This window comes from Microchirus variegatus (assembly GCF_963457635.1).
Source record: "Microchirus variegatus genome assembly, chromosome: 16".
Taxonomy (NCBI): Eukaryota; Metazoa; Chordata; class Actinopteri; order Pleuronectiformes; family Soleidae; genus Microchirus; species Microchirus variegatus.
The window spans coordinates 16,313,409-16,338,702 of NC_139817.1; the positions used below are offsets into that span (position 1 = coordinate 16,313,409).

At 39.3% G+C, this 25,294-nt stretch overlaps 1 protein-coding gene across 1 annotated transcript in view; it reads right to left on the reverse strand.

Moving 5' to 3' along the window:
* The window catches only part of epha5 (EPH receptor A5), a gene marked incomplete at both ends in the record, with an annotated part of 95,494 nt that overhangs the window by 17,028 nt on the left and 53,172 nt on the right, over nucleotides 1–25,294 (reverse strand). Inside the window, 8 exons of the mRNA XM_083903303.1 lie at nucleotides 2,206–2,267; nucleotides 2,968–3,153; nucleotides 6,138–6,263; nucleotides 7,124–7,191; nucleotides 11,829–11,931; nucleotides 12,126–12,195; nucleotides 13,616–13,705; nucleotides 15,070–15,194. Of these exons, the coding sequence (XP_083759429.1) occupies nucleotides 2,206–2,267; nucleotides 2,968–3,153; nucleotides 6,138–6,263; nucleotides 7,124–7,191; nucleotides 11,829–11,931; nucleotides 12,126–12,195; nucleotides 13,616–13,705; nucleotides 15,070–15,194 (830 nt within the window). The remainder of the gene's footprint in view (nucleotides 1–2,205; nucleotides 2,268–2,967; nucleotides 3,154–6,137; nucleotides 6,264–7,123; nucleotides 7,192–11,828; nucleotides 11,932–12,125; nucleotides 12,196–13,615; nucleotides 13,706–15,069; nucleotides 15,195–25,294) is intronic.

Consider the following 25,294-nt stretch of genomic DNA (forward strand, 5'->3'; position numbering starts at 1 on the left):
TAATCGCGTTAATCTCCTCTTTACTGATGTCCCCGCTACCGGGGGGCAGCGTCAGACGCAATCGACAAAAGCGTCATAAAATCATGTCTAACTTTAACAAACACAAACATGCTGCATACCCACCGAAAGGTCAGAAACTCAGCTAAAAGCTCATATAAACCATTCTTATGTTCACTAAACACAGTTAAAACATGATGGCTCAAACCCAGCGGAGAATTCACAGATTCTAACGGTACCATTTTTATCAGTCTACGAACAAAATTCATGGATCCAGCCCCAAAATAAGAGCAAAACAACAACGAACTTTCGAGAAATTCAAGCGGAAATGTTGTCTTACCTTTGCTGTTTATCAAAACGAGTTATTTCCACTGGAACAAAACTGCTTCTCACGAAGAACTACACTTCCCAGCATGCTTTGGGGACAAATCCCAGTCTGACTGATCATTTACTTTGTATTTTTCAACAGTATTATTTTGTTACAGAAAAGAGAGAAATCTTTGGTTATTTATTTATTTATGTTCAAATCTGTTCACAGTGTTCAAAAATATTGTTATTAAATGTTAGATTAAGTTGTTATATAAGTAAATGTTGTTTAAATAAAATGTTTTTTAAATTTAAAAAAAATTGTGGAATGTATCAAATTGTGGGTCAAAAATCGTGATATGAATCGAATCGTGAGTTTGTGTATCGTTACAGCCCTAGAGCGTACCCATCTTGCAACCTTATTTATTTCATGTCTCCATTCGCCATCTGCAGTTCACCCTTTTTTTTTTCCAAACAGGATTTATGCAATCAATCTGCCAAGTGAGCGCTGGACCACTGGAGAACAGAAAATGAACAAGCGGAAATAGGGTTCGCCTCATTCAGAGCTCTGCCAGATTGCCTCTTCTTTATCGTCCTCTGCTCAGGCCAGACAGTCAAGGCCAGAGGGGGCGGGGTTTCCGATTTTTTTCCAGTTTGACTAAACTTTAATTTTACAACATCATCCTTGGAGGGCCATGATGAATTATTGAACACACATATCAAACTAATCTCTCCAACATGACGACTGTAATGGCTTCTTCTTTGGCCAGGCGTCTGATATGAGATGGTAGAGATGATTTTTGACGATGACAATCTCTCATGAGCCAATACGCTGAATCACAACTGAAGTTTATGTGTTTTATTTGATCAATTTAGAGTAAAAGGACCTGAAAATTCATCTTGAGACCCTGAGAATTAATCTGCCCTTGACTCATGCCAGGAAATTGACTGTTCCTGTTCACACAAACCTCCACCTTTGGTCGGGGGCAAAAACACTAATTTCTCCTCTGTGTCAATCTAATTAGTGACACCCAGTTTCTTCAGTATCTCTCGTCATATCAGAACCCTGCTTTTACTGCAGTCGGCTTCCGTAAATCATGTGTTTTTGTCCTTTTACCTTAATCTCATGTAATCTACCTTGACACAGTTCAACAGTTCTTCAAAGACACATTGGACTTGACTTTGTCTAGCTTCTCCAAAGATCCTCTGAAGATGTTTCAACTCACTCAGAGCTAATCTGGCCTTCTTCTTCCACAGGAAACTCTTGCCGATGCAACTCGTGTACAGTAAGGTTCAGCCTCTGCTTTCTTTTTGATCTCAACACTTTCATAACGCTTGTAAGCAACGGTGTGAACAGCTATGTGACATTTCTTTAATTAGATCACGACTTTTCACCCTGAAGAACAGCATTAGTCTGCAGTTTTATCTTATTTTTACTTTGACATTTTGGTGCTCGACTATAACCAGGCAAATTCTACGAGTGGGATGAGATCTTACAAAATAAAGTGTTAAGCATCTTCCCACACATAATACATGGATGTACAAGTATTCTATTCTTCAGGGTCGAAATGTGAAAGGTTTTTTTGTGCGTTAAATTCTAACTTTCCGATTTTTTCTGTCGTGTCTTAGTCGTGTCTAGTAGTTCTGATTTTAACCAAACTTGGTACACTTGTTGCTCCATTTTGGAAAACAAACAAAAATGGCTAGTCTACAAATTTGAACAAACTCGTCCTAGCACGTTTGAGCTAGCTGCATCAAACTTGGTCCATATGTTTGAGACAAGTTAATGAATAAAAGTTATCAGAGGATTTTCTCTAGTTGAAAAGGCCTAGTTCCAATTCTTATATTGAGCATCTTCCAAAAACCTTCTTCACTCCAACAATGCTAACCGTCACATCTTACCTTGAGAAACGTGTCCAGAGATCCATTCTCCATATATTCAGTGATGATCATCACTGGTTTGCCTATAAAAGTGAAATATATGAACTTTTATACCAATAAATGTGGCAAATCAAGGTATAGAAACGTATTTTTCACATATATACAGAATATTAAAAACTTCTCGGACAAAAAAACCTGACATAAAACAGCAGCAAAACATAGCCTGAGCCAACAACTAAATGGGATAATTACCGGAATTAGTAATAAATAGGTGAATAAAAAGAATGATTCAATCATTTTCAACAGAATTAACAAAAATTATTGTTATTGCAGCATAGCTGTGCTGATTTTTTATAATTTAAGTAGTCGTTTTATTCTTTATGTGGCTCCCACAGTGATATAACTCAAATATGTTTAATAATAAGCCTGGGGCACATCTTTAACTACTCTTTACTGTCAAAAAAGTTTCCTGCAAAGATGATTAAATGTCCTGTTACTGTAGCAAGTGTACAATCGAGTCACACAAAGGTCAAGTCAGTGTCGCAGAGAGCTCGATAAAGAACCTTCAGCTGAAGTTGTCAAAGCACATCTGAAGCCCGGTGATAGAGCAGAGCTGAGTCAGATGCTGACAAAGTACAGCTTTTAGTCGAAGTTTGACACAAAGTCTTGATCCACACAAGTCGACCGTGTATGTGTGCATGCGATTTTTAAACATCAAGATTGAAGGAGTGAGAAAGTGTCCGGTAATTTGTGCTGTGACACATGAGACAAAACATGACTCACTCTTGGTGACCACGCCCTCCAGACGGATTATGTTGGGATGGTTAAACTGGCCCATGATTGACGCCTCCCACAGGAAGTCGCGTCTCTGCTGCTCGGTGTAGCCTGCTTTCAACGTCTTGATGGCAACCTGGATCTCTCTTTTCCCGGGCAGCCTCAGTGGTCCACTGCACACTTCTCCAAACTCCCCTGAAAGATGAAGAGTGTGGTGAAACAAACAGAAATTAACAGCTTTTTGGGCTCAAACCCAAGTAGCTGTGTCCAAATTCTTATTGAATTTGAAGCGTAAAGAGTTAACTAGCTCTTCAAAGTGAGATTTTTCAGGGAAACACTTCTAGTGGAGGCTTATTCAGATCTTTCCGAGATAAACCCACTCATAACTAATGTTACCATCATCAAATTGACCTTACAAAAACCTGTTTGCAGTCCATTGTATAAACTAGGGATGCAACGGTAGAGTTTTCCCACAGTTCGGTATGCATCACGGTTTTGGTGCCACGGTAACGGTGGAGTTTGGATATCTTAATATAAAACTACTCAGACTAAGGCAATATTACATTGTATAAATAATTAAAAGCACAGATATGGGGCAGTGTTTAGCTCAGATGGTAGAGCACCTGACCTGCCACATATGCTGAGGCTATAGTCCTCGCTGCAGGCGACCCTTGTTCGAATCCCGCACCAAGCGGTCTTTCCTGCATGTCGTTCCCCACCTCTCTGCCTCCTGTTTCCTGTCTCTCTCCACTATCCTATCCATTAAAGGCAAAAAGGCCCAAAAAATATATTTAAAAAAAAAAGCACAGATATAATCAGACTACACACTTTATTTAACCCATTGATGCTGGGAAAGCATTGCGGCACTTCTACCATTGACGCCGGGAGAGTGGCTGCGAGTTTTATTCTCTCATAGACGCCAGTAAATCGGATACGTAAATTTTCGGGGGGGTATAAGGGGGGGTTCCTCACGACATTGTTTTGAAATTACTTTGCGCGAACATGGAGGACTTTGACAGCGGAGAGATTTCTGAAGGCAGTGATTTTGAGGAGTTTCGTCTTCGATGACGTCATCGCTGCTAACTTTGAACGCGCTGAACAAATCCACCGGGATTTATGGTTAAGACATAAATATGTTTGAAGACGACAAGGTCGGCGATAATGACGATAAATACCACCATAATCGACGGAGTGTTTACAACCGCACACCAGGGGTGACAGTGGATTTACCTGCAGATGCCGCAGCACTGTAAGCATCATCACCGTCACATGTGAAGCAGACTGTTACAGTCATTACATGATGTTCTTGTTCTTCACACTCCATCAGGACTAAATCAAGGCACTGACACAAGTTGATATTACTTTATTTTCTTACTGTTTTTTTAATTGAAAATAGTTATTCACTTTAATTTAAATTTTTGTATCTAAATAAACTAAATTTCACAGGAAAGCCACAGGTGTGAGCTCTCAAATACTTTTTGAATTGTGTTCCTATCTGCTACAGAGGCTGAGAAATCAGTAATTTAGTAGGCACTGAAGCTCAGGTTTTAGAGACATTTTTCCAGGCGCTTCAGGCCTTAATGGGTTAAACAATAGTGCACTCAGATCAAATGAAACAGCAGACATAAAACCACATAAATTAAAAATAAATAAAGTTTAATGGTAGCCAATAAAAATAAACAACATTTTAACCCACTCACAGAAACTACAACTACACCATGCTGCTCCAAGTGAAAGAGACGGGTGATGCCGACGAAAATGAGAGGCTTGCTCAGAGTGGCGCTGTAGAGCGAGTGTCTGTCCAATATCCAACTTCAAACCAACTTCACTGCGCTGCATAACAGATGCTTGTACACCGTTTGTTGACATTAATTTTTTCATTCTCATCGTAGTCTACGCTGAATCCTAAATGATCTCACACAGCGGACTTATATGAAGACAGTGCCGCTTCAAACTTCCTTTTTCCAGAGTGCTGATTGGTTCTGAAGGCGGCATGAGCAGAGCAGCTCTGCACTCAGTGAGTAGCATGACTCTGCTCCTGAGAAGATCTAATCACGCAGCATTGTGTATTTAATACATACAATACAATACATGAAACGTACCAAAATACTGTTGTTTGCCGTTGCAAACGGAACAGGGTGTACTGAACGGTTTGGTAAAATACCGAATATCGTTGCATCCCTATTATAAACCAACTGGTCCACTATTCTATGGTCTTACAAATATATAGCTGAAAGCGCTGCTGCTTCTGCGACTAACATCTTTTAAGTAGTAAGGCGCTATTTGTCGATGTGGTGTTGATGTACGTACTCCAGGAAACAGCGCCATTGAAAGACTTGTTTCCTCAGATAAACAGAAAAACAAGAGATTAAGAAAGATTATTTTCAAACTAAATCTGTCGATTAATTGATTGATCGAGAAGTACTTGCTCCGTAAAATGTTGAAAAATGTGGAGTGTTCACCAAACCTCAACATGATGAGGTTTACTCCAATGTCTAATTTTGTCCGCAAACCAAAATTATTCAGTTTGAATGATTTATTTGTCGCATGGCACAAAGAAAGCCACCAAGACATTCACATTTAAGAAGAAACATTTGTTGTTTTGATGACAGCATGTTGAATCTATTCAGTTCCAAAGAGAAAAAAGGGGCAAAAGTACAAAAAAGAAATGAGACTGAGCCTTTAGTCTGATGTGACAGACTATTCCCACCCTCATACACAGTCACTGTACTGCTGGAACGTGAATGTTCATGTTGCTGTTTACAAATTCCCGCAAATCAACATAATTGTCAGCAGAACGCAAATTTATAGCCGCATGAATGTGTCATTTTCCAGCACGGCGGTTTAATTGACCGTGTGTAACCACGCGTCTTTTTTACGAGCCTGTGCCACAATGAACGTGACAAATTCACTCTGCGCTGAAGGAAAACACGGTGGTAACGACGGAACAGTGCGACTCATTACTGTTATTACAGTGTTTTCATCGAGCCTTGTACGACATTAGCGCTGTAACAAGAGACACTAAGAGGAGTTTTTTTCCTTGATCAAACAGGTTTTGCTTCAGTGAAGAGTAATGTATTCATGCGATACATTATTCTGCCCCCCCAAACTGACGCTCGGCATGAGAATGAGCGTAATCTGTAACACTCGCACGTACAGCTGAGGAGGGTTTGACTCACCGGCTCCGATGATCCTCTCTATGGAGATGAAGGAGACGTCGATCTCCTGGGCAAACTCGTGCACTGCCTGGTTGGGATCTTCATAAGTGAGGGGGTCAATGTAGGTGCGCACTCCGGGGAATTTAACTGAGAAGGACACATGCCGTGTGCTATTATGGTCTGTTGGACATACTAAACATAGAGTAGACACTTGTAGACACGCATCCAAAACAACTGGATAGTATTCATGGTATCACTCTATTACCGGAGAATATTTTAAAAGTTAAAGCCTCAGTGATGCAATGAATTTAAATTTCACTGTTTTTTTTACGATTGAAAAAACCTTGATGTGTCATCTTCAAAGAAGCCCTTTGCTTTCTTTTCTGCATAATTATTGTATGTACAAAATCAGACCATTTATCAACTCACAATGAGTAAAAACAAAGACTAATACTGATTTTTTTTTTAACAATCTTTGACTGATGAGCAAATGAGCAAGAAAAGTATGGGATTATCAAGGAACACTTTTTAAGGAGTAAACTTAATTGCAAATGAAAAAGTGTATTTTCAAACAAATTTGAACAATTAAATCGATATTTTATTTGTAATTCGTGTATTTTTGCTCGTTAAATTCATATAAAGTGTTGCTTGACTGACACAAGTAACAGAAAACCAATTTTAAAGTCTAGTAAAATGAGATTTGTGCTTACAGTTAGCACCCAAATGGATTTTAATCAAGATTTCAAATGCTCAGTACCATCATTTCTGAAGTTTAGCACATTAGCACATCTGTCATTCCCGCTGACAGCTACTTCGCTGCTTCTCCATTTTGGCATACGATGAAGTGTGAAGTCACTGAACCTTTGAGGTGTTTTTACGGTTTACTGAAAATCCTACCCAAAACAACTGCATCTCATCAAGAAAATATAATAAGTGTGAACCATAATGGGTTCACAGTGGCCCAAAGAGAGAGAAAATGTTTATAATTAATACATAAATAAACTTACTGTGGCCATTGTGGAAGTGCATCTTCTCCTCTTCAGGATCCTGCTTGGCTTTGCTGTAGCCACACCGCCTGAGAGGAAGCACACACATCATGCTATAATATTATTAAATGCAAAGTGCATTTAATGCAATGTAATAGTATTCATTAGTGTCTTAAAATACAATTTGATGACGTCACTGCTCAATCATGGACATGACATGTTGGAAAACTAAGTTTAGACGGGATTATTTAGCAAAGATTGTATAATATTTTCCTATTTCCTAACGAGAGAAGTGCATAAATGTGAGATTCAAGACGTAATCATAATTGAATCTAAGTGCAAGCTTTGTATTTTTTCTTCATAGCATCTGCTCAACCTGAAAAGGCTGAAAAGGTACGCGCCGTCGAGATGAAAGCAAAAGGACTGCAGTTTCCACAGAGTATCAGGCGTTCGTCAACACATCAACTCTGACCTTTGACCCCGCAGAGAGCAGTCTTCATTGGAGATTGGAGGAAAAACAACAAAAAACTGGAAGAGGAATTTATTTAATCTACCGCCATGTTTTAATGTCTGCATCATATACTTTTTTACATAAAAATATCTATTAAGCGTCAAATTGAAAGTGAGAATAGTCTGTGTGTGTGTGTGTGTGTGAGATCAAAAATATGTGTGTGTCAATATTTAGACAGAGAGTATCAGAGATAATCACAGATAACCCAGATTAAACAGGAGGATTGGTTTTAAACTTGATCCTGTGATCTTACACGCATGCACGTACGCACGCACACTCAAAATTGACATACAGTTTTGTGCAGTAAATGGATTTTGAATTTGCAGAACTTGGATTCCACTAAAAGGCCTCTTTCTCTATTTTTAGAGACAGAATTGATTTCATTGTTCAAAACATGGAGACAAAAGGTGCACGCACGCGCACGCACGCACGCACACACACACAGACAACACCCACACACACACACACACACACACACACACACACACACACACACACACACACACACACACACACACACACACACACACACACACACACACACACACACACACACACAGAGGGAGAGAGGTCACGTCTAAGTCTTTTCTAGTCCAGCTCTCTGTAGGACGGCAAGGCTTGGCCAGAGGGGTTTGGTATGGGCAGCTGGATATAGATAAGAGGGGGAGGGGAGTTTGTGAGTGTGTTATTGTGTGTACATGTCTGTAGTAAGCGATGAGGACATATTTTATTTAAACCTGTCTTTTATGAGGATATAAAGGGTTTTTTTGAGGGTTAAGACGTGGCTTTAGGGTTAGATATCACTATTAAGGTAGCGCGTGTGCTCACTCAGGACCCTGGACAAGAATGTGTGTAGGTTTGTGTACTATGAGGACACATTTTTATTCAAACATGTCTTTTGTGAGGACATTTTGGCAGGTCTAAAGGGCTTTTGTGAGGGCTAAAAATTGGGTTTTAGGGATAGTTATGATGATTAAGGTCAGGGTAAGTGACAATGTCGATCAATACGAGTGTCCTCACTGAGGATGGTGAACAAGAATGCATGTGTGTGTGTCCCAGGGTGTCCCCGGTTCTGTGGAGTCAAGGGGTTTGAGCAAACGTCCACCGCCTATAACTGGCCCTCCAAAGTCCTGCTTTGTCCGTATGTGTGAGTGTAGGTGAACTCATGCATACATCAGTGTGCTGTGTGTGCTGTGTCTGCATGTCCACACATGCGAGTGTAGTCTGGAGGGTCATGAAGGAGGAAGAGGGGGATGGAAGGACGTACACTGGACAGAAGGTTGAGGATTGTGCCCAAAATCAACCAATGGAAAATTAATTCCATTTCTCCTCCCTCCCTCCCTGCTCAGTTAAACCACAATCATTAGTCTCTCAGATTTTCTTTTTTTAATCTTTAAAACCTCACCAGTGCATCTGCTGTCTTTTTCATGTGATCATCCTGACGCCTTTGAATACATTTTATTTTCAAATTAGAACAAAATTAAATGATGACCTTATGTGGGAGGGGGGAAAAAGAAGAAGCTGCGTATGGATAAAAGACGATGATTAAACACATCCGTGGACAGATTAATGTGAAATAGATCATTATTACACATGTGTGAATGGGGAGTTGAGGAGGAGAAAGAGGAGAAGGAGACCATCACACCATGGGTATGAGAATCTGAATTTGCACCGGGCTTTTATTTTATGAAGCTGCCTTAAGCTTTGTTAATTATGGTTCAGTAAAAGGACATGGACACAGTACATAGCCTGTAATTAACTTAATTAAACACATTTCATGGCAAAAATGTGATTAAGGGGGAAATCGGGTTCGAGTTCAAGAGTTTATGAAACTTCTGCAAACAAAAAAAATAGCTGCGAGGGACACAGACACTCGTGCAAGGACGGACAACAAGCTGAATATTTCTCTAAAAAAGTGTTAAATAATATTATCTTATTAAGTTCTTTGCATATGCAAATTTGTATTTACACCTTTATGGCTGCGTGAGGGGGAAATTATGGGGTGAAAATTGGTTGTACCAATTGCAACACAAGGTAGATCAAGGTCACATGAGTCCACAGGCATGCAAATGCAACATTAATATAATGTATAATGTAATGTATAATGTAATGTCTGAGAGGGAGTGTTAAATACCCCAGTGTTACAATCTAAGGTTATGTCTTAACTCAGGCACAGAACTCACTGTCTGTATTACACAACTGACTGCTTTTACACTGTTCTTAAAGTTGGACTCATCTTCATAAGCCATTTTCTAGATTTCCTTTAATCCTCATCGCCTACCTACCTACCAAGCAAACTAACCTACTAAACTAACAGCCTACCTACCAAACTAAAAATGTACCAGATTAACAACCCACCAAAGTCTGCCTACCTATCGACCAAACTACCTAACTGCCAATCTAAAAACCAAGCAACCTATCAAACAACCAAACTAATAATCTACCTACTTACCAAACTAAAAACACCAACAACCACTCTACCAACCGACTAAACTAACAGCCGCTTACCTACAGTACCTACCTGCCGAACCAACAACCTCCCTCCCTAACTAGCTACCTACCTACTACTTACCACCCCCAAACCAACAACCAAGCTAGCTACCTACTACCTACCCACTAAACTAACAACATACCTAGCTACCTACCCACCCACTAAACTAATGGTGCGTTCCAGAGCCCATCCAAACCAGTTGGACGTGGGACTTATCTTACCTCCAACTTGAAAAAGTGCACTGGAATACCTGTCGTAGTGGGACCTCCTACTAGTGAAGTCGGGGCTGATCGACCTACCCCCACTTCACCAAAATGAAGTGGGAGAATAATGGCGGCGCCCATGGAGTCAAATGAATAGGCTATAAACTTTACTTTTCTGCGTGTGGAGTTGTTTTAGACACAGCAATTTTATCACAACTTGTTTTCCATGTTATTGCGTGAAATTATGTCGTCATCTATTCATGTGACTCCATGGGCGCCGCCATTATTCTCCGACGTCATTTTGGTGAATTCGGGGTAGGTCGATCAGCCCCGACTTCGCGAGTAGGAGGTCCCACTTCGACAGGCATTCCAGTGCACTTTTTCTCGTTGGAGGTAAGATAAATCCCACGTCCAACTGGTTTGGATGGGCTCTGGAACGCAGCATTACAACCAACCAAACTAGCTAGCTACCTACTACCTACCCACTAAACTAACAACCTAGCTAGCTAACTTGTAACAAACTACCTATATCTACTTACATCTACCTACAGTACATGTCAGTGTGATAGTCCTGGAACATCTTAGATGTGAGTGCATATACATTTCCCAGAGTTGTCACAGGCGAATAATGTGAATGTGGGCACGCGCACACACACACACACATACACACACACGCACACACGCACACACGCGCGCACGCGCGCACGCGCACATGCACGCACGCAGGTCTGCAGGTGGAGCCCCAGAGCAAAAAGGGCTGAAAAACATTTTTTTTTTTATTATTATTAATTTTTGGTCCAAAATTTTACAAAAATATGTCGACCAAAATTAAAAAAAAATTTTTTTACCAAAAGATTTTGGTCCAAAATTTGACCAAAAGATTTTGGTCCAGAATTTGACCAAAAGATTTTGGTCCAGAATTTGACCAAAAGTTTTTGGTCCAAAATTTGACAAAAACATCATGCTTATACTATGTCGACCAAAATTTTAACAAATCTTTGACAAAAAAATGTTGGTCCAAAATTTGACAAAAAAAAATTGGTCCAAAATTTAACAAAAAAAAAAATTGGTCCAAAATTTGACCAAAAACATTTTGATCCAAAATTTGACAAACAAAATTTTGGTCCAAAATTTGACAAAAAAAATGGTCCAAAATTTGACAAAAAAATTGGTCCAAAATTTGACAAAACGTCATACTATGTCGTCCAAAATGTGGGAAAAACATTTGGACAAATTGAGTATAGCATGTTATAGCAACCTAGGGAAGTGATTTCAATGAAAACAAAGTGAGGACCGGCCAAAATGTCCTCACTCCGTAAAAATTACCTCACTTTGTCCTCACTGGTCCTCAGTATGCCGCAAGTACAAGAACACACACACACACACACACACACACACACACACACACACACACACACACACACACACACACACACACACACACACACACACACACACACACACACACACAAAACAGTGTTGTGTTTACATTGTGTCAGAGGATGTATTTTTATTTCTTACCGCCCGCTCAGTAAGAATCCAGCCACCACTGCCAGCAGGACCAGAGCCAGGGTGACGGCCACCGCTACTATGGAGGCCTGAGCTCGTTCACTGGTGGCAGTCACTGCCAAAGAGAGGGGAGAAATAAATAGATACACACACACACACAGTAATACACATCCACACACAGCACAGCAGGCATCTGTTGTTGCTGCAGCCTCCAAAAAAAGCAGGAGGGAGACACATACAAGCTGAACTTTATTGTACTGTCATGCTCCCTCACACCATCGCTCTTCTCTCTCTCTGGGTTGTACTCACAGTAAGGGCTGGTCTGGAATTCAAATCGCCGACTGAATGCGCCATAACCTGCCGAGGTCCTGGCTCGCACCTGGAATGCAACATGTCCATATATTTCACATTTATGCAAAATACCACATATAATATTTAATGGCACAGGAAAATGTCAAAGATTAATAAAGCAGTGCAGAGAGAGCATCAAGCCGAATCTCAGTCATAAAGAATAATATAATTGTATGTGTTCACAGATAATGATAGTATCAGGCAAGTCAATAATACATAACATAAAATATTGTAAATAAGAAAGAAGGTAGATTTTAAGGCATCTTTTGAAAACAATTTATAGAGATAAACTATTCTATAGTTCGACTTTCTTAAATTTAAATGTGAATTTCCCTCTGCATGTAAGAAATCTGCTGATTCATGAGTTGAATTTGAATGACCGTGAGTTTGCTATTCAGGAACCACCTACAGTGGCAGAGTGGAAAACAGAAGCTGAGGGAAGTGTATGGAACGGAGGCTTTGACTGCTCAGTTACAATTACGATCGGATGTCTTTAAGAGGAGGTGGTTACCTATTGCAAGTTACTTTTCTAACTGAAGGGAACCCAAACTGTACTGCACTGTCCTAATTGTCCATTATTCTTTCTTTCTTTCACTCATTCATTTATTTATTTATTTAATTATACCTCCTTACAATTAACTCATCGTTGTTATTCCGCTTGCCAGTCCCTAATATGTCTTCTGTTTTATGCTTTTTTTGCATTGTCATATATATATTTATGTTCTGTACTGTTGTCAAGGAATGGTGTGTATTGTGTTTTTTATTGTGAAATAAAAATAAAGTTCCAAAAAAAACAAACTGTTCAGGAAATAGGAAAATATTCATGTGTGATGTATGAGTGAATTTAAGTTTAAAATAGCATGAACTAAAGCACCAGTGTGCAACTTCTTCACCAAAAGACTGCTTTTTCAACTAATTTCATGATTCTTTCTCAGCAGTTAGCATCTAAAAACTCAAAAAACAAAGACATGAATTGACTGAGCTTCTGCAGTGAGCGACAGAGATGCTGCTGTGAGGAAGACATGCTCTCCTCCTGCTGTAGCTCACACACACTGACACACACACTGACACACACTGACACACACTGACACACACTGACACACACTGACACACACACACTCTTGCATGAGTCATGACAACGAGGATTCGGGATGAACTTTCCGTGGGTAATTCTTTGGCATTTTAAGCCAACGAGGCAGACATCAGACTTTCCTTGCTCCTCAGGTGAGCTTTTTTTTTTTTTTTGCAGAGATTACAAGTGTTCGCTGCCATCTCACCGTCTAGATTTACCACCACAGCCATTATTCTTCTGCCTTTTTTTCTCTCTCCATCAGTCATAATTAAAAAATGCATTTATCTGTTTGTAGTTTGGGAAATTATTCCAATATTTTAGACTTTTTTGGGGGATAAATCCACCCCTATTTAACATCAATCTGTGTGTGTTTAACCTGGAAGATGTAGACTGAAGAGGGCTTCAGGCCTTCCACCACCATCTCGGTCTCCTTTGACTTTATTATCGTGTAGCTGGAGTCCTGCATCTGTCGTGGGAGAAAGAGAAGAGAGGGTTACTGCAATTCTCTCACCTGCTTCCTCTAAAACTATGTTGTATTTACATTTCAATGACCAAAACGTGTCACATTAAAACTACTTGAAGCTATGGGATGACACAGTACAGGTTTGTTTTCACTGCAGTGAAAAAATCTCGACAAATGGCAAAAACGTCACTTCCACGGAAGATCAGCTTCTCTGGGATTCTCATTGTGAATAAAACAAAGTTATTATCACATTTCCTTCTTGTAGTTTGCACGATTTATGTATAAATATCTGGGCCTGAAATGAGCTTCCCCTGTTTTAAAGACCAGCGACCGTTGACGCCACACTTTGTCCATATCGCATCTGTTGTCTCCATCTGTTTGTCCCAGTTTTTGCTGCACATCTCCATGGCGGCCTGACAGGCACTACTGTGAGAGTGCATGTGCGAGGATCGGTTTCCCTCCAAACTGTAACCACATCAGGTTTAAACATGGCTTAAATGCCCTCTCCATTAGCCCCGGAGCCATTAGCTCACCACTAACCACAAACCCCTGTGTGTGTGTGTATACCTTTATATTCTGACCTTCCCAGAAAAAGAAGACATGAGAAGAGAGAGCAGAGGAAGGGCACGAGAACAATGATCTGAACACGTGGATCAAATTGCTCTACCTACACAAAAAAATAGCTATATGGAGACATTTTCAAATAGTGGACCTGATTTAAAAGGCCACTGCTTGGGGGGAAAATGAGTATATTTAGCTTCTAAAGTATCTCTGAGGGCCAATTTGACCAATGTGGGTCTAAAAGTTTTCTGCTAATCCACAACATTTAATATCCAGTGTCCAGAAGTGGAATGAGCTCCCTGTAGTGTTGTCAAACTCTCTCTCAAAGCACAGGAAAATACGAGCTATTCAGCAGTTTTAAAGACGTCTGCGAATATTCACCATGGAACAGGTGACTTTATAAAAGTAAATAGAAGTCAGTGTTTACTGCAAAGCAAGAGGCGTTGGTGTAAGATTTGAGAGAATGTGTGTGGAGAAAAAGATGTTGGAAGATGACAATAGAACATTCCGGTGTGGGATCAATAGTCTAATCTAAAGAATAACAGTAAAGGACAGATGGAATATTGTTTTGGAAAAAAAAAATTCTCGGTATTAGGGCCATGTAAAAAATAATAAAAAAAACAAAACAAAAAAACAGCATGAATCCCGAGATTAAAGTAAGAATTCTTAAATAAAATTAGATGAACATTTTTTCTCATAATTCTGAGATTAAAGTCAGAATTCTGACTTTTTTGCCCTAAGAATTTAGACTTTAATCTCAGAATTTAGACTTTAATCCAAAAATAAATATGTGTATTTTCTTTTACCTTTTCAAAGTACTTGATCTCGTACTCCAGGATAATGCCGTTGGGACGATCGGGCTCAGCCCATGAAAGGGCAATGCTGCTCTTCTCTGTGTGACCTTTCCTCACCACACTCACTGGGGACGGAGCTGCAGACAAACACACAAACACACAAACACAGATATAAAGAATCAACACCTAAAATCAACACCAATTTACTTGAAATGTAAAGCAAAACATTTCAATGAGGCAACCCAGTGTAATCCCTTCACTTTTTTGTCGTTTTTAAAGCAAAGACTGACTGACATAAGACAGGGGATTAAACGGAAACAGAAGAGACAAAAAGGTGCAGAAGCTGTAAAAATTATTTGGGTACCATCAACGACTGCGTTTACCTGTCATGTTAACACGAGCAGAGCTGAACGTGACACTTATAAAATATTAAAGTAAACAAAATCTTGGTCACAGATGCAGAACTAACTCGGTTACTTCTTTGCTGCGTCTAAAAATCTGACATTTTCACTCTTTAACAGTTCTTTCCCCTCAGGGTTTTCCACAGGTTGCTTTTTCTTCTCCCCCCGTTTGACTCCAACTCTACAGGTACGACTATTTTTGGTTCCAAGGCGGCTCTGCCTCTGGGGGAAAAAAATAAAAATGTCTGTAATATGACAGCAAAGTGCACCTGCACCTAATTACACTGTTCCTTTTATCCAACCCGTTTTCATGGATCGCTGGCAAAAGGAGCTGCAGAAGTGGAGTGCGACTCCAGCGTTTAGAGGACAGGATTTGGCAACTGGCAATGGATACGATCCACTTCGTGTTTGTTCCAAATGAAGAGGCATAACAACTAGCCGAATTATGGATTATTAGATTCAAGATATTTTTCAAGCAGCTGTTAATTCAGCTGACATGTTTTTTTGTTTTTTTTTAACCTCACAACAACTCCAATATGAAAGTTACGGAAAATAAAAACAATAAAAACGGCATGAATTCTGAGATTAAAGTCAGAATTTAAAAAAATTGATTAAACTTTTTCTCAGAATTACTTTAATCTGAGAATTCTTTGATTAAAGTCAGAATTCCGACTTTTTATCTCAGAATTAAGACTTATCTCAGAATTACTGTAGCCTCAGAATGTTTTTATTTTTTTTCTGACCTACTTAAAAACTTCAGTCTTTAATCTCAGAATTTGGACTTTAATCTATCTTAGAATTCAGACTTTTTTTTTGTTTTTTTTCTGACCTAATTAAAAACTTCAGTCTTTAATCTCAGAATTACTGTAACCTAAGAATTTTTTTATTTTTTTTCTGACCTAATTAAAAAAAATCAGTCTTTAATCTCAGAATTCAGACTTTAATCTGAGAATTCATGCCGTTTTCTCTTTTATTCTATGTGGCCCTAATAATCTTTCATAGAAAGTATTAAAACCTGTTTGAGACTGTTCATACATCATTAGTGTTTAATTTCTGCTTCCCGTCACCACACCAGGCTTATATTTGGTAATTTAGTCTCTAAGTATTGTTCAGTAGAGCTCAGTTGTGTGAGTTTGCATTAATCATCGAGCCATCCTGTAGTAACCTGAGCTATTGGCCCGTCTCTCTGAGGGACAGTTGGAGAGTCTCTGACACATAAAGAGCTTTTAACCAGGCAAAATGCTCCCTCTGGCAACATCCTAATAGTGTGTGTGTGTGTGTGTGTGTGTGTGTGTGTGTGTGCGTGTGTCTGTGTGTGAGGCCTCGACTGCAAATGCTAAACACCGTTTAGGTTTCAGTAGCCTCAGCAGAAGTCTGTGGGGAATAAATCATCGCTACAAACACAGTAACTGTATCCTGAGTGCATGGTCGCACACCAAAGTGTTATCTGCAACATCTTAAAAGCTCTGAAATCAGAGACTGATTCCCTCTCTCTCTCTCTCTCTCTCTCTCTCTCTCTCTCTCTCTCTCACACACACACACACATACAATCTCTCCATGCTTAAATGAAAAAAAAAAGACGTAAAAAAAAAAAAGGTCTGAGAGGCCATGATGAGAGAAACTTTTCCCCCAGCAGATTAACGGGTAACAATACACCAGAATCTTAACTTTAAATCCTCCAAAAAAATGGACGCAGTTCGCACATGCTGTTTTTAATCAAAGGTTCCTGAATAGAGAGCGTCAAACAAGGGCACGCGGAGTCTAAAGCCCTCTTTGATACGCGGCTGAAGGAGTTTGGGTTATATAAAAACAAACTTAATACAGGGTGAGATCACAACAAAGAAAATGAAGGACAAGGAGAATTTCTATGGGAGTGCAAACGGTTGATGTCTGTTTAACTTCAATATAAAAAACCAGTCCAGGGTTATTTTTTCTCCACCATTTTTAAGTATCTGTATCTATGGCTGCAGCTTTTTTCTTCCATAGTCTGTTTATATGTAAGATTCTCCTTCAATTGCAGTTCAATAAAATGTCAAAATGTGTAAAAATCTGTATAATCTCTCTCTAGGTGATTATACAGATTTTAATCTAATTTTAATAATCAACTCAGATATATACAGTTACTTTTACTAAAGAGTCCAGAGCCGACTAAAGAGAAGGTCAGCCTAACTTCATACGATGTAAAATGTGGATATTGTATACATTTGAACCACTGACTGAAGAAAATAGTTGACAACTACAGTAAAACCTAAATTACAGCTAAATGAATTATGTTCATTCAAATTTCATCCAGAATCCAGCGCTGAAGAACTTTGACCCCCTGTTTTCACACATAACAATTTGAGGAACAAAGTCCAGATCTTTCTCATGTTTATAATGTTGATTTGTTTGACATACATCGTTTGATTCCGGTGTTTTAAAGCCTGATTAATGCCACACAGAATGAATAGTGAGTTTTTAACATTTTTGATCTGCAATATTACAAATGCAGATTCATATTACTTTAAATTTGTGTAGGAAAATCATCCATCATCTGTTATCGGTATCTGAAGCTATCTGAAGAGCATCCTTCTCTTTCCAACACAGAAGTCTCCTCCTCAAATTCCTCCACAAAGAGACACCTTCTAGTTCCACAACTCTGCTGCTGAGATTTAAAAATTAAACCCCAAAAAATCTTTTACACAGTCTGATAAATCTGAGAAAACGGAGCGAACGGGAGGTGATGGAAGAGAGGGAAGGGGGCGCTGAAGGATTGGGGAGGGGATTAAACGTCAAGTGGGTGGTTTGACAAAAAAGTGAGATACGAAAAAGTGCGTGAGGGGTTGGCGGGGGTGACGCGGCGAAGGCAGCGCTCCAGCAACACTTTCCTTTTTAGCAACAGGAAGCCGAGTGCAATCACGACGTCTGCTTTAAACACTTCCAGCGTGTGTTAGATTTAACTAATGAGCACCTAGAGTGGTGAAAACAGACGGAGGTAATCTCCAGAGCTTTAATGTGTCTGTGAGGCCCATTGTCTTTGCGCGAGACGCCATCACGGAGACATGGGGTCGGGAAAGGTCGTAAAAGCATTATTCGGCTGGACACACAGTGAAACAACGCCTGGTGCCAGATAAAAGCACACAATGTTATCGCAATGAAGAACATAAGCTTCTCACACTTCTATCTGTCTGAGCCATCGCCGAAAAATCAATACACGCCTTCAACTATCTGCGGTGTTATCCTTTAACTACCCTGAGAGAACGACACGAAGACGGACAGGGAGAAAGAGTGAAAGGGTGACGCTGTAAGAGAGGGAGAGAGAGAAAGAGATGGTTTCTTTAAGATTGTGAAGAAACAAAAACTCATTCAATTTCTTTTTTGGGCATGCAACTCCACCTACAAGGCATTGTCTGCAGTTTGTCTGCAATATGATTAATAAAAGTCATGCAACTGATAAAAAAAAAACACTGAATTATTTTATCTTCAGGTTCGAAATGTCATTAAAATAAAGGGGAGAAACTGTGTTTGTCGATCATCTTTTAAGGTTTCTGCTTCTTCAGTTGGATTGCAAAAGAAATACCAGAAAATGTGTTGCCTTATAATCAGAACAAATTAGGTTTCTATTGTAATTTTACCAACTTAAAAGCATAAGCACTGGTATTGTTCAACATATCTAGATGTGATAGTGAAAAAGGAAATGCATTTCTGTAATTCTGGGGTTTATTAAAGTTGAAGAAGAATCACTTTGGGGGACCTTTGTTGTTTTCTCTCTCCAATCTGATTAATGCACTTGATAAAAATAAATATCCTTTAAAGGGACACTGTGTAGTATTTATGGGTTTATATAACCCAAAATCCACTCTTTTATACATATTATGTGCTCCTGCTTTGTCTAGTCGTTGTATAATAGTTTTTGTTTCATTTTCGTAGTGTTTAAAAAAGTCATGTAAAATAATATGGTCGTGGGCCGCGGTTGCATAGCCACTGTTAGTTAAGGTGCCTGCTTATTCAGCTGGACTGTTAAAGAAATAACAGACAACAAGGAACTTTGTTGACTTTTATTCAGATTAAATCAGGTTTCTTTGGTCATTTTAACTATAAGAATAGGCCATAATCATATTTAGCATCGGTATTGGTCCAATAGTGTTATTAAATCCAAATCTTTGGATGTGAAAGTGGAAAAGGATAACAAGTGAAAGCAGATATGATCCAAAACCCCTAAAAATGTTAATTTCCATCACTCTGGAGTTTAATAAGGTTGAGGAGGAATCACATTGGCCAATATTTGTTGTTTTCTGATTAAAAAAGGCTAGCAATTGATTTAAAAAAGACACCTGAATTATTTTACCATTGTTAAGGTGCAAAAAACTCATCAGACCTGTTCACCTTCACATTTGAATGTCATTAAAATAAAGGGAAAAAACAATTATTTATGAAGGTGCCTGCTTATTCAGTTAGACTGCAAAAAACTTACTTGTTTATTCAGAATAAATCAGGTGTGTTTGGCCATTTTAAACAATAAGAACAGGCCACAATCATACTTAGCACTGGTATTGGTCAAATAGTGTTAAAAATCTTTGGATCTGATGATGGAAATGGCTAAAAGGTGAAATTTGTTTACTTTTATTCAGAAAAAAAAAAGATTTCCTTGGCCATTTTAACAATTTAAAAGCATAGGCATTGGTGCTGTTCAAAATCTCTGGGTCTGATAGTGGAAAAGGAGAAAAAGTGAAATCAGCGACAATCCAAAAACCCTAAAATACTTCACTTTACGAGACTGTTGTGTAAAGAAATTAATAAACAGCAGTAGCATTTTTTAACTGAGAAATGTTATGAGTGATCCGTTTGCTTTTTTTAAAATCACTGGTTATGGCTCTGAGTAAAAGCATCAGCACTAATGTGTTGTTAAAAGATTCTAAATTACTGTATATATTCAAGGCTGAGATGTCTTTTGTTGGACGTGTAAAAAGTGGTCGCATCTGTTGCACTCGTACTTCTCCAAACACACATCAGATGGGGTTGAAATGCACAGGGTTTCTGTTTGTAATAACGTTCCATTCAATCATCACAGCTACATTCTCCTCTGCTATTATCTGCTAAACATCTCATCTGTCACGTTTTCATCCTCCGCCGTTACAACTTCACTTCATTTCAAACCCTTCCAACAAACCGCCCTCACACAGAGTCTGTGCCGAAAACAACAAAAGTGAGACACATGGCCACAGCACTACAGGCTGTGCACTCCGCCGCCCACAGACCCCGAGCATAATGCATCACAATTCCTTTGATTAATAGCCGATGACGGCAAAAACAATGTATGGGAGCATTTGGTGTCATTAACGCAAAACGGCTCCCACACAGTAAACAACAACAACAACAACAACAACAATAATAAAGAACAAATGAGCAGAAATAAACATAACAGGACAAGAGTTTTTGCATAAAATCTCAATTACTTTGGCTAAATTACCAATAATTCAAGCGCTCGCAGTGGAACACGAGCTGAAAAATTAAAGGTAGAGTGAGGAAACGCAGGTTGCAGATGAATATCTGTACAGGTGTAGCGGACACCGAAGAGACACCCAAAGTGGTATTCCCTTGACGTTCCAGGTTGTGAATGATGATTTATAGATTTAACAGTAACACAACGGTTCAAAGACAACCTTTTTACAAGGGGTGGGAATCTCTTGGCACCTCACGATTCGATTACGATTCAGAGGTCAACAATTCGATTCTTAACCGATTATCGATGCATCTCGATGCAACAATTTTTTACTTTAATACTTTGCTACTCATTTAAAAGTAAGAAAGCAACATAAATATAACAGTGGTAGTGCCCCCTCATCTGCCTCATCTTGTGAAGACAAACAGCCCTTTTATTTCTGCACACCGCCCCTGCGCTGTTCTCTTCTTCCTCTCCTGCGCCTTTCATCGCTCTTCTGCGTCTCCAAGCGCTCATTTCATATTTAAAGCAGACTGGATCATTTCTCTATGTGTTTTATCCCCACATAAAAATAATGATCTTTATGACGAGGATGGAGTACAGTCATGATGAAGTGCAAGTGATCCGAGTGAAACATGGTGACAGACTCTGAAGAGCAGAGCGCACTTTTCATCGTTTTCACTCCGTGGTTTTAATCTTTGTGAAAGAAGACGCGTTAACGCTGTTATTACGGGAATACCAGATGCATCAGATGAGCATCTGTTATGCTCATCTGATGCATGGCCTGGCGGCCAGGCTTATAATACTCTGGGGGAAACCCTGGCTCTGCAGCGTGCGAAGCGAACAGAATGTTGCAGCAGGCGAAGTAATTAAATTTTTTAAAATTCTGATTATTAACTTATTCGCATCGATTCGGAATCGTTCTAGAGAGAATCACGATGCATCGAAGAATCGATTATTTTTCCCACAGCTACTTTTTACACCAAACCTAGCATAGCTTCACATGGATGTGTGATGCAGCCTTTAGTTTAGACAGGAAACTGATCAAAATAATTGCATCTCTTACACACAGAGAAATCCCTTTATCTTATTATTTTTATTTTTTTTTACATCAGATAAAGGATAAAATATATTAAATATAATTTAAAAAAAACAAGAATCTTAAATACAAGTGTTGGAAATCCTGAGGCTCTAGGAACATGCAGACACTTTAAAACACGTCACTAAAACTGTACGTTCGAGTCAGTCGTTGATGATTTAAGATTTTCTCCTTTCATGATTATCACAATGACAGAATTTGACCATAATTGTGAGTGACTTTTATTCCATTATTGTGGGCTATAAGAAGTGACCTCTGCTCTTCAGATACCTGCGAGTCCATGGCTGCAGGGATTCACATCCAGTTGGGAAATTACATAATTTTATCTTCAATTCTTGTAAAATAGTTGTGTCAGCAAAAATCTCTTATGTTTTATTGACTGACTTAAGAAAATCAAACAGTAAAGCTCTAAATATCCAGGATGTACTCGTTTATTAGTGGTTAAATAAATCCAAAACCCTCCTAAAAGTTTCTGAAAGTCTTCGAGCAAACTTAAATCCACCCACTCCGTCAGTCTCACCTTCTCTCTGCCTTTGTTGTCTTCTCTACATTGATGTTCTCTCTCTCTCTTCCTCACCTCTCCTCCTCATGATTACCCAACATTTATTATTCACTGTGAAATCAACTTTTGTCACGGGCCCTTTGTCAAGTGTGAAACTTCCCACACATCATCACCACCAGCAGGCAGCGGAGTCCTCTAAATTTGTCCCTGCAGTCAAACAGAGTCTCCTCCGTGCCTCATGCCTCGCTCTGTCTGTATTTTTGTAGTTTTTGGGATGTCAAGCTTTTACCCTCACAATACAGATTCAAATCCATCGATTCCGGCACAATTTTGGCTTCATAATCGGTGTTAAACTTATTGTTCTTGTCGCGTATGTGAGTGGAAAATCTCAGCATTGATTAAAACACAAAGGGAGAAAAAGGTTATTGACCACATAAAGCGTCACGTTTTTAAAAATGAAAAGTTTGCAGGCGAAATCAAAGGCAACATTACTTATACATGTGGTGCAAAGTTGTTTTCAATGTGCTGATATACTGTAAATCAGGGGGTGTCAAACATAAGGTCCGCGGACCGGAACCAGCCCACCATTGGGTTCAATCTAGCCCCCTGGGTTGGAGTTGTGAAAATATTATATTTTCAGTTACAGGTCCCTGTGGCTAAATGTTTTTGTAACTTAGGCCTAATATTGTTGTAATTGCACTCATTTACTCAAGAAATGTCAGGTTGTTTTGTAAAAAGACACTTAGTCAAAGTACACTTTGTATCAGAAAATTGCTTTTGATACTTAAATACAGTAAATGTCATATACTTTAAGGGCCTGATTTACTAAAATTGCAAATAGAGAGCGCTAAATTGCTTGCGCGAGCAGAAAGACTGCGCCTGTTACTGGATTACGTTTTGCGGGTGAACTACTAAGATTGCGGCCGCAATTGACTACAGGCGCAGAAGTGGTTAAAACCGCCCTATTTAAATGAGGATTTTGCACTAGTCAAGATTTGTCCACATGGAGAAAGAGTAGATTCAACGGAAGCGCAGAATGAAATTTGAAGCCACTGAACAGAAAGTACAGCTGACGTTCTGCGATGAGCAGGGATATATGACATCCTTGTTCCCCGGGTCCATAGGACCTTTTTATATTATTATTATTTTAATCCTGCGTCGGTATTTTGGACAGTTCTATCATTACCTGACGTATCAAACAAAGAAAACTATGGACTATGGATTAGGGATGCACCGATTGCCATTTTTGGGGCCGATTCCGATTGCCGATTTTTCAAGAAGTTTGACCTGCCGATACCGATTTTAGCCGATTCCGATTTCAATTTTTTAAACCACTTTTCAGCATACAGAAATATATATATTTTTTGCATTTTTCTCTTTAATAGAACATTTTAACATAGAAATACAACCAGTTAACATCCAATATCCAACTAAAAATACAAAAACTAAACACTATAAAATAGAAGTATATATAAAAATACAAAAACAATTGTCATGATACATTTAAACATGCTACCATGGAACATAATAACTTAAAGTGTGACTTTTTGAACAAATTACCACTATAAAATAGAACTAAATAATGCTGTGGAATATTCACACACATCTTAAAGTGCAGTGTTATGGAACCATGTTGTTCACATCCAATATCCAACTAAAAATACAAAAACGAATCACTACCTGTATGTGTAGTTTATTTAAGTTTAAACATATTTCACAACATATTACCTACACACAAATAAGTAAATGACCTCTCTCTCTCTCTCTCTTGCTCTCTCTCTTTGTGTGTGTCTCTCTCTCCCTCTCGCTCGCTCTCTCCCGCCCCGCGCTCTCTGCGCGCACAGGTTTAAATGACAAACAAACAAATGCTGATCAAAAGTTTTGTGCAAGTGATTTAAGATCCTGACTCTTGTCTTAAATATGACAGGCTTCGTTCAGTGATTGAAACAAATATATAAACATTAATGAAACGTTTACATGCAGAGCGCTCACTCGCAAAGCAGACAACAGCGGCGCAGCACCGCCACAGCGCTGCGGGTGCGCGGATGTTGTGTAATCAAATACACCGGTACGGCCGTATATTAAAAATTCATATCATAACGGAAAAAAACGTATTCAGTGTGAACCAGTATACCGCCCAGCCCTACACTCTACTACATGTGCGTGTAGCCGCATGCATGTGTGTTGCTGATGCTGCGCGATGCGGGTGCATTTTGATCGGCTCATTAAAATCGGAATATTCTGACTGATCGGCCAGTCACCGATTTCGGCCGATCACGTGAAAATCGGCCGATTCCGATCACTGGCCGATTAATCGGTGCATCCCTACTATGGATGTTGCCGTAAAAAAAAAGAAAAAAAAGAAGGTTGCTGCGCTCTCCTCCTGACTCACCTGCAGCTCACTGACAGCTGTAGTAAATCATGCCCCAAGACTTTTACTTAAAGGTGAAGTAAATAGTTTATAGTGACATCTAGAGGAGAGGCTGAAATTTACAAAAACGAACTGCTCCTCTGCTCACCCCCTCCCTTCCCTGAGCGCTACGGTATCCTCGTCGTCTTTCTCTGTGTCAGCAGATGAGGTTCTAGTATTTATTCAGATGTATAACTGTGTCTTTTGTATATCGGGTTAGGGTTACCTCAAACTTCCTGCTCCGTCAGTGGAGGCGGGACTTCCGCAACAAGTAAAGCGACGCTTGATTTGTTCTAGAAACATGGCGTCTCGCTGCTAACAGTGGCAATGCAACAGCGGCCCGCGACCATGTTATTTTACATGACTTTTTGAAACACTACGAAAATGAAACAAAAGATGTTAT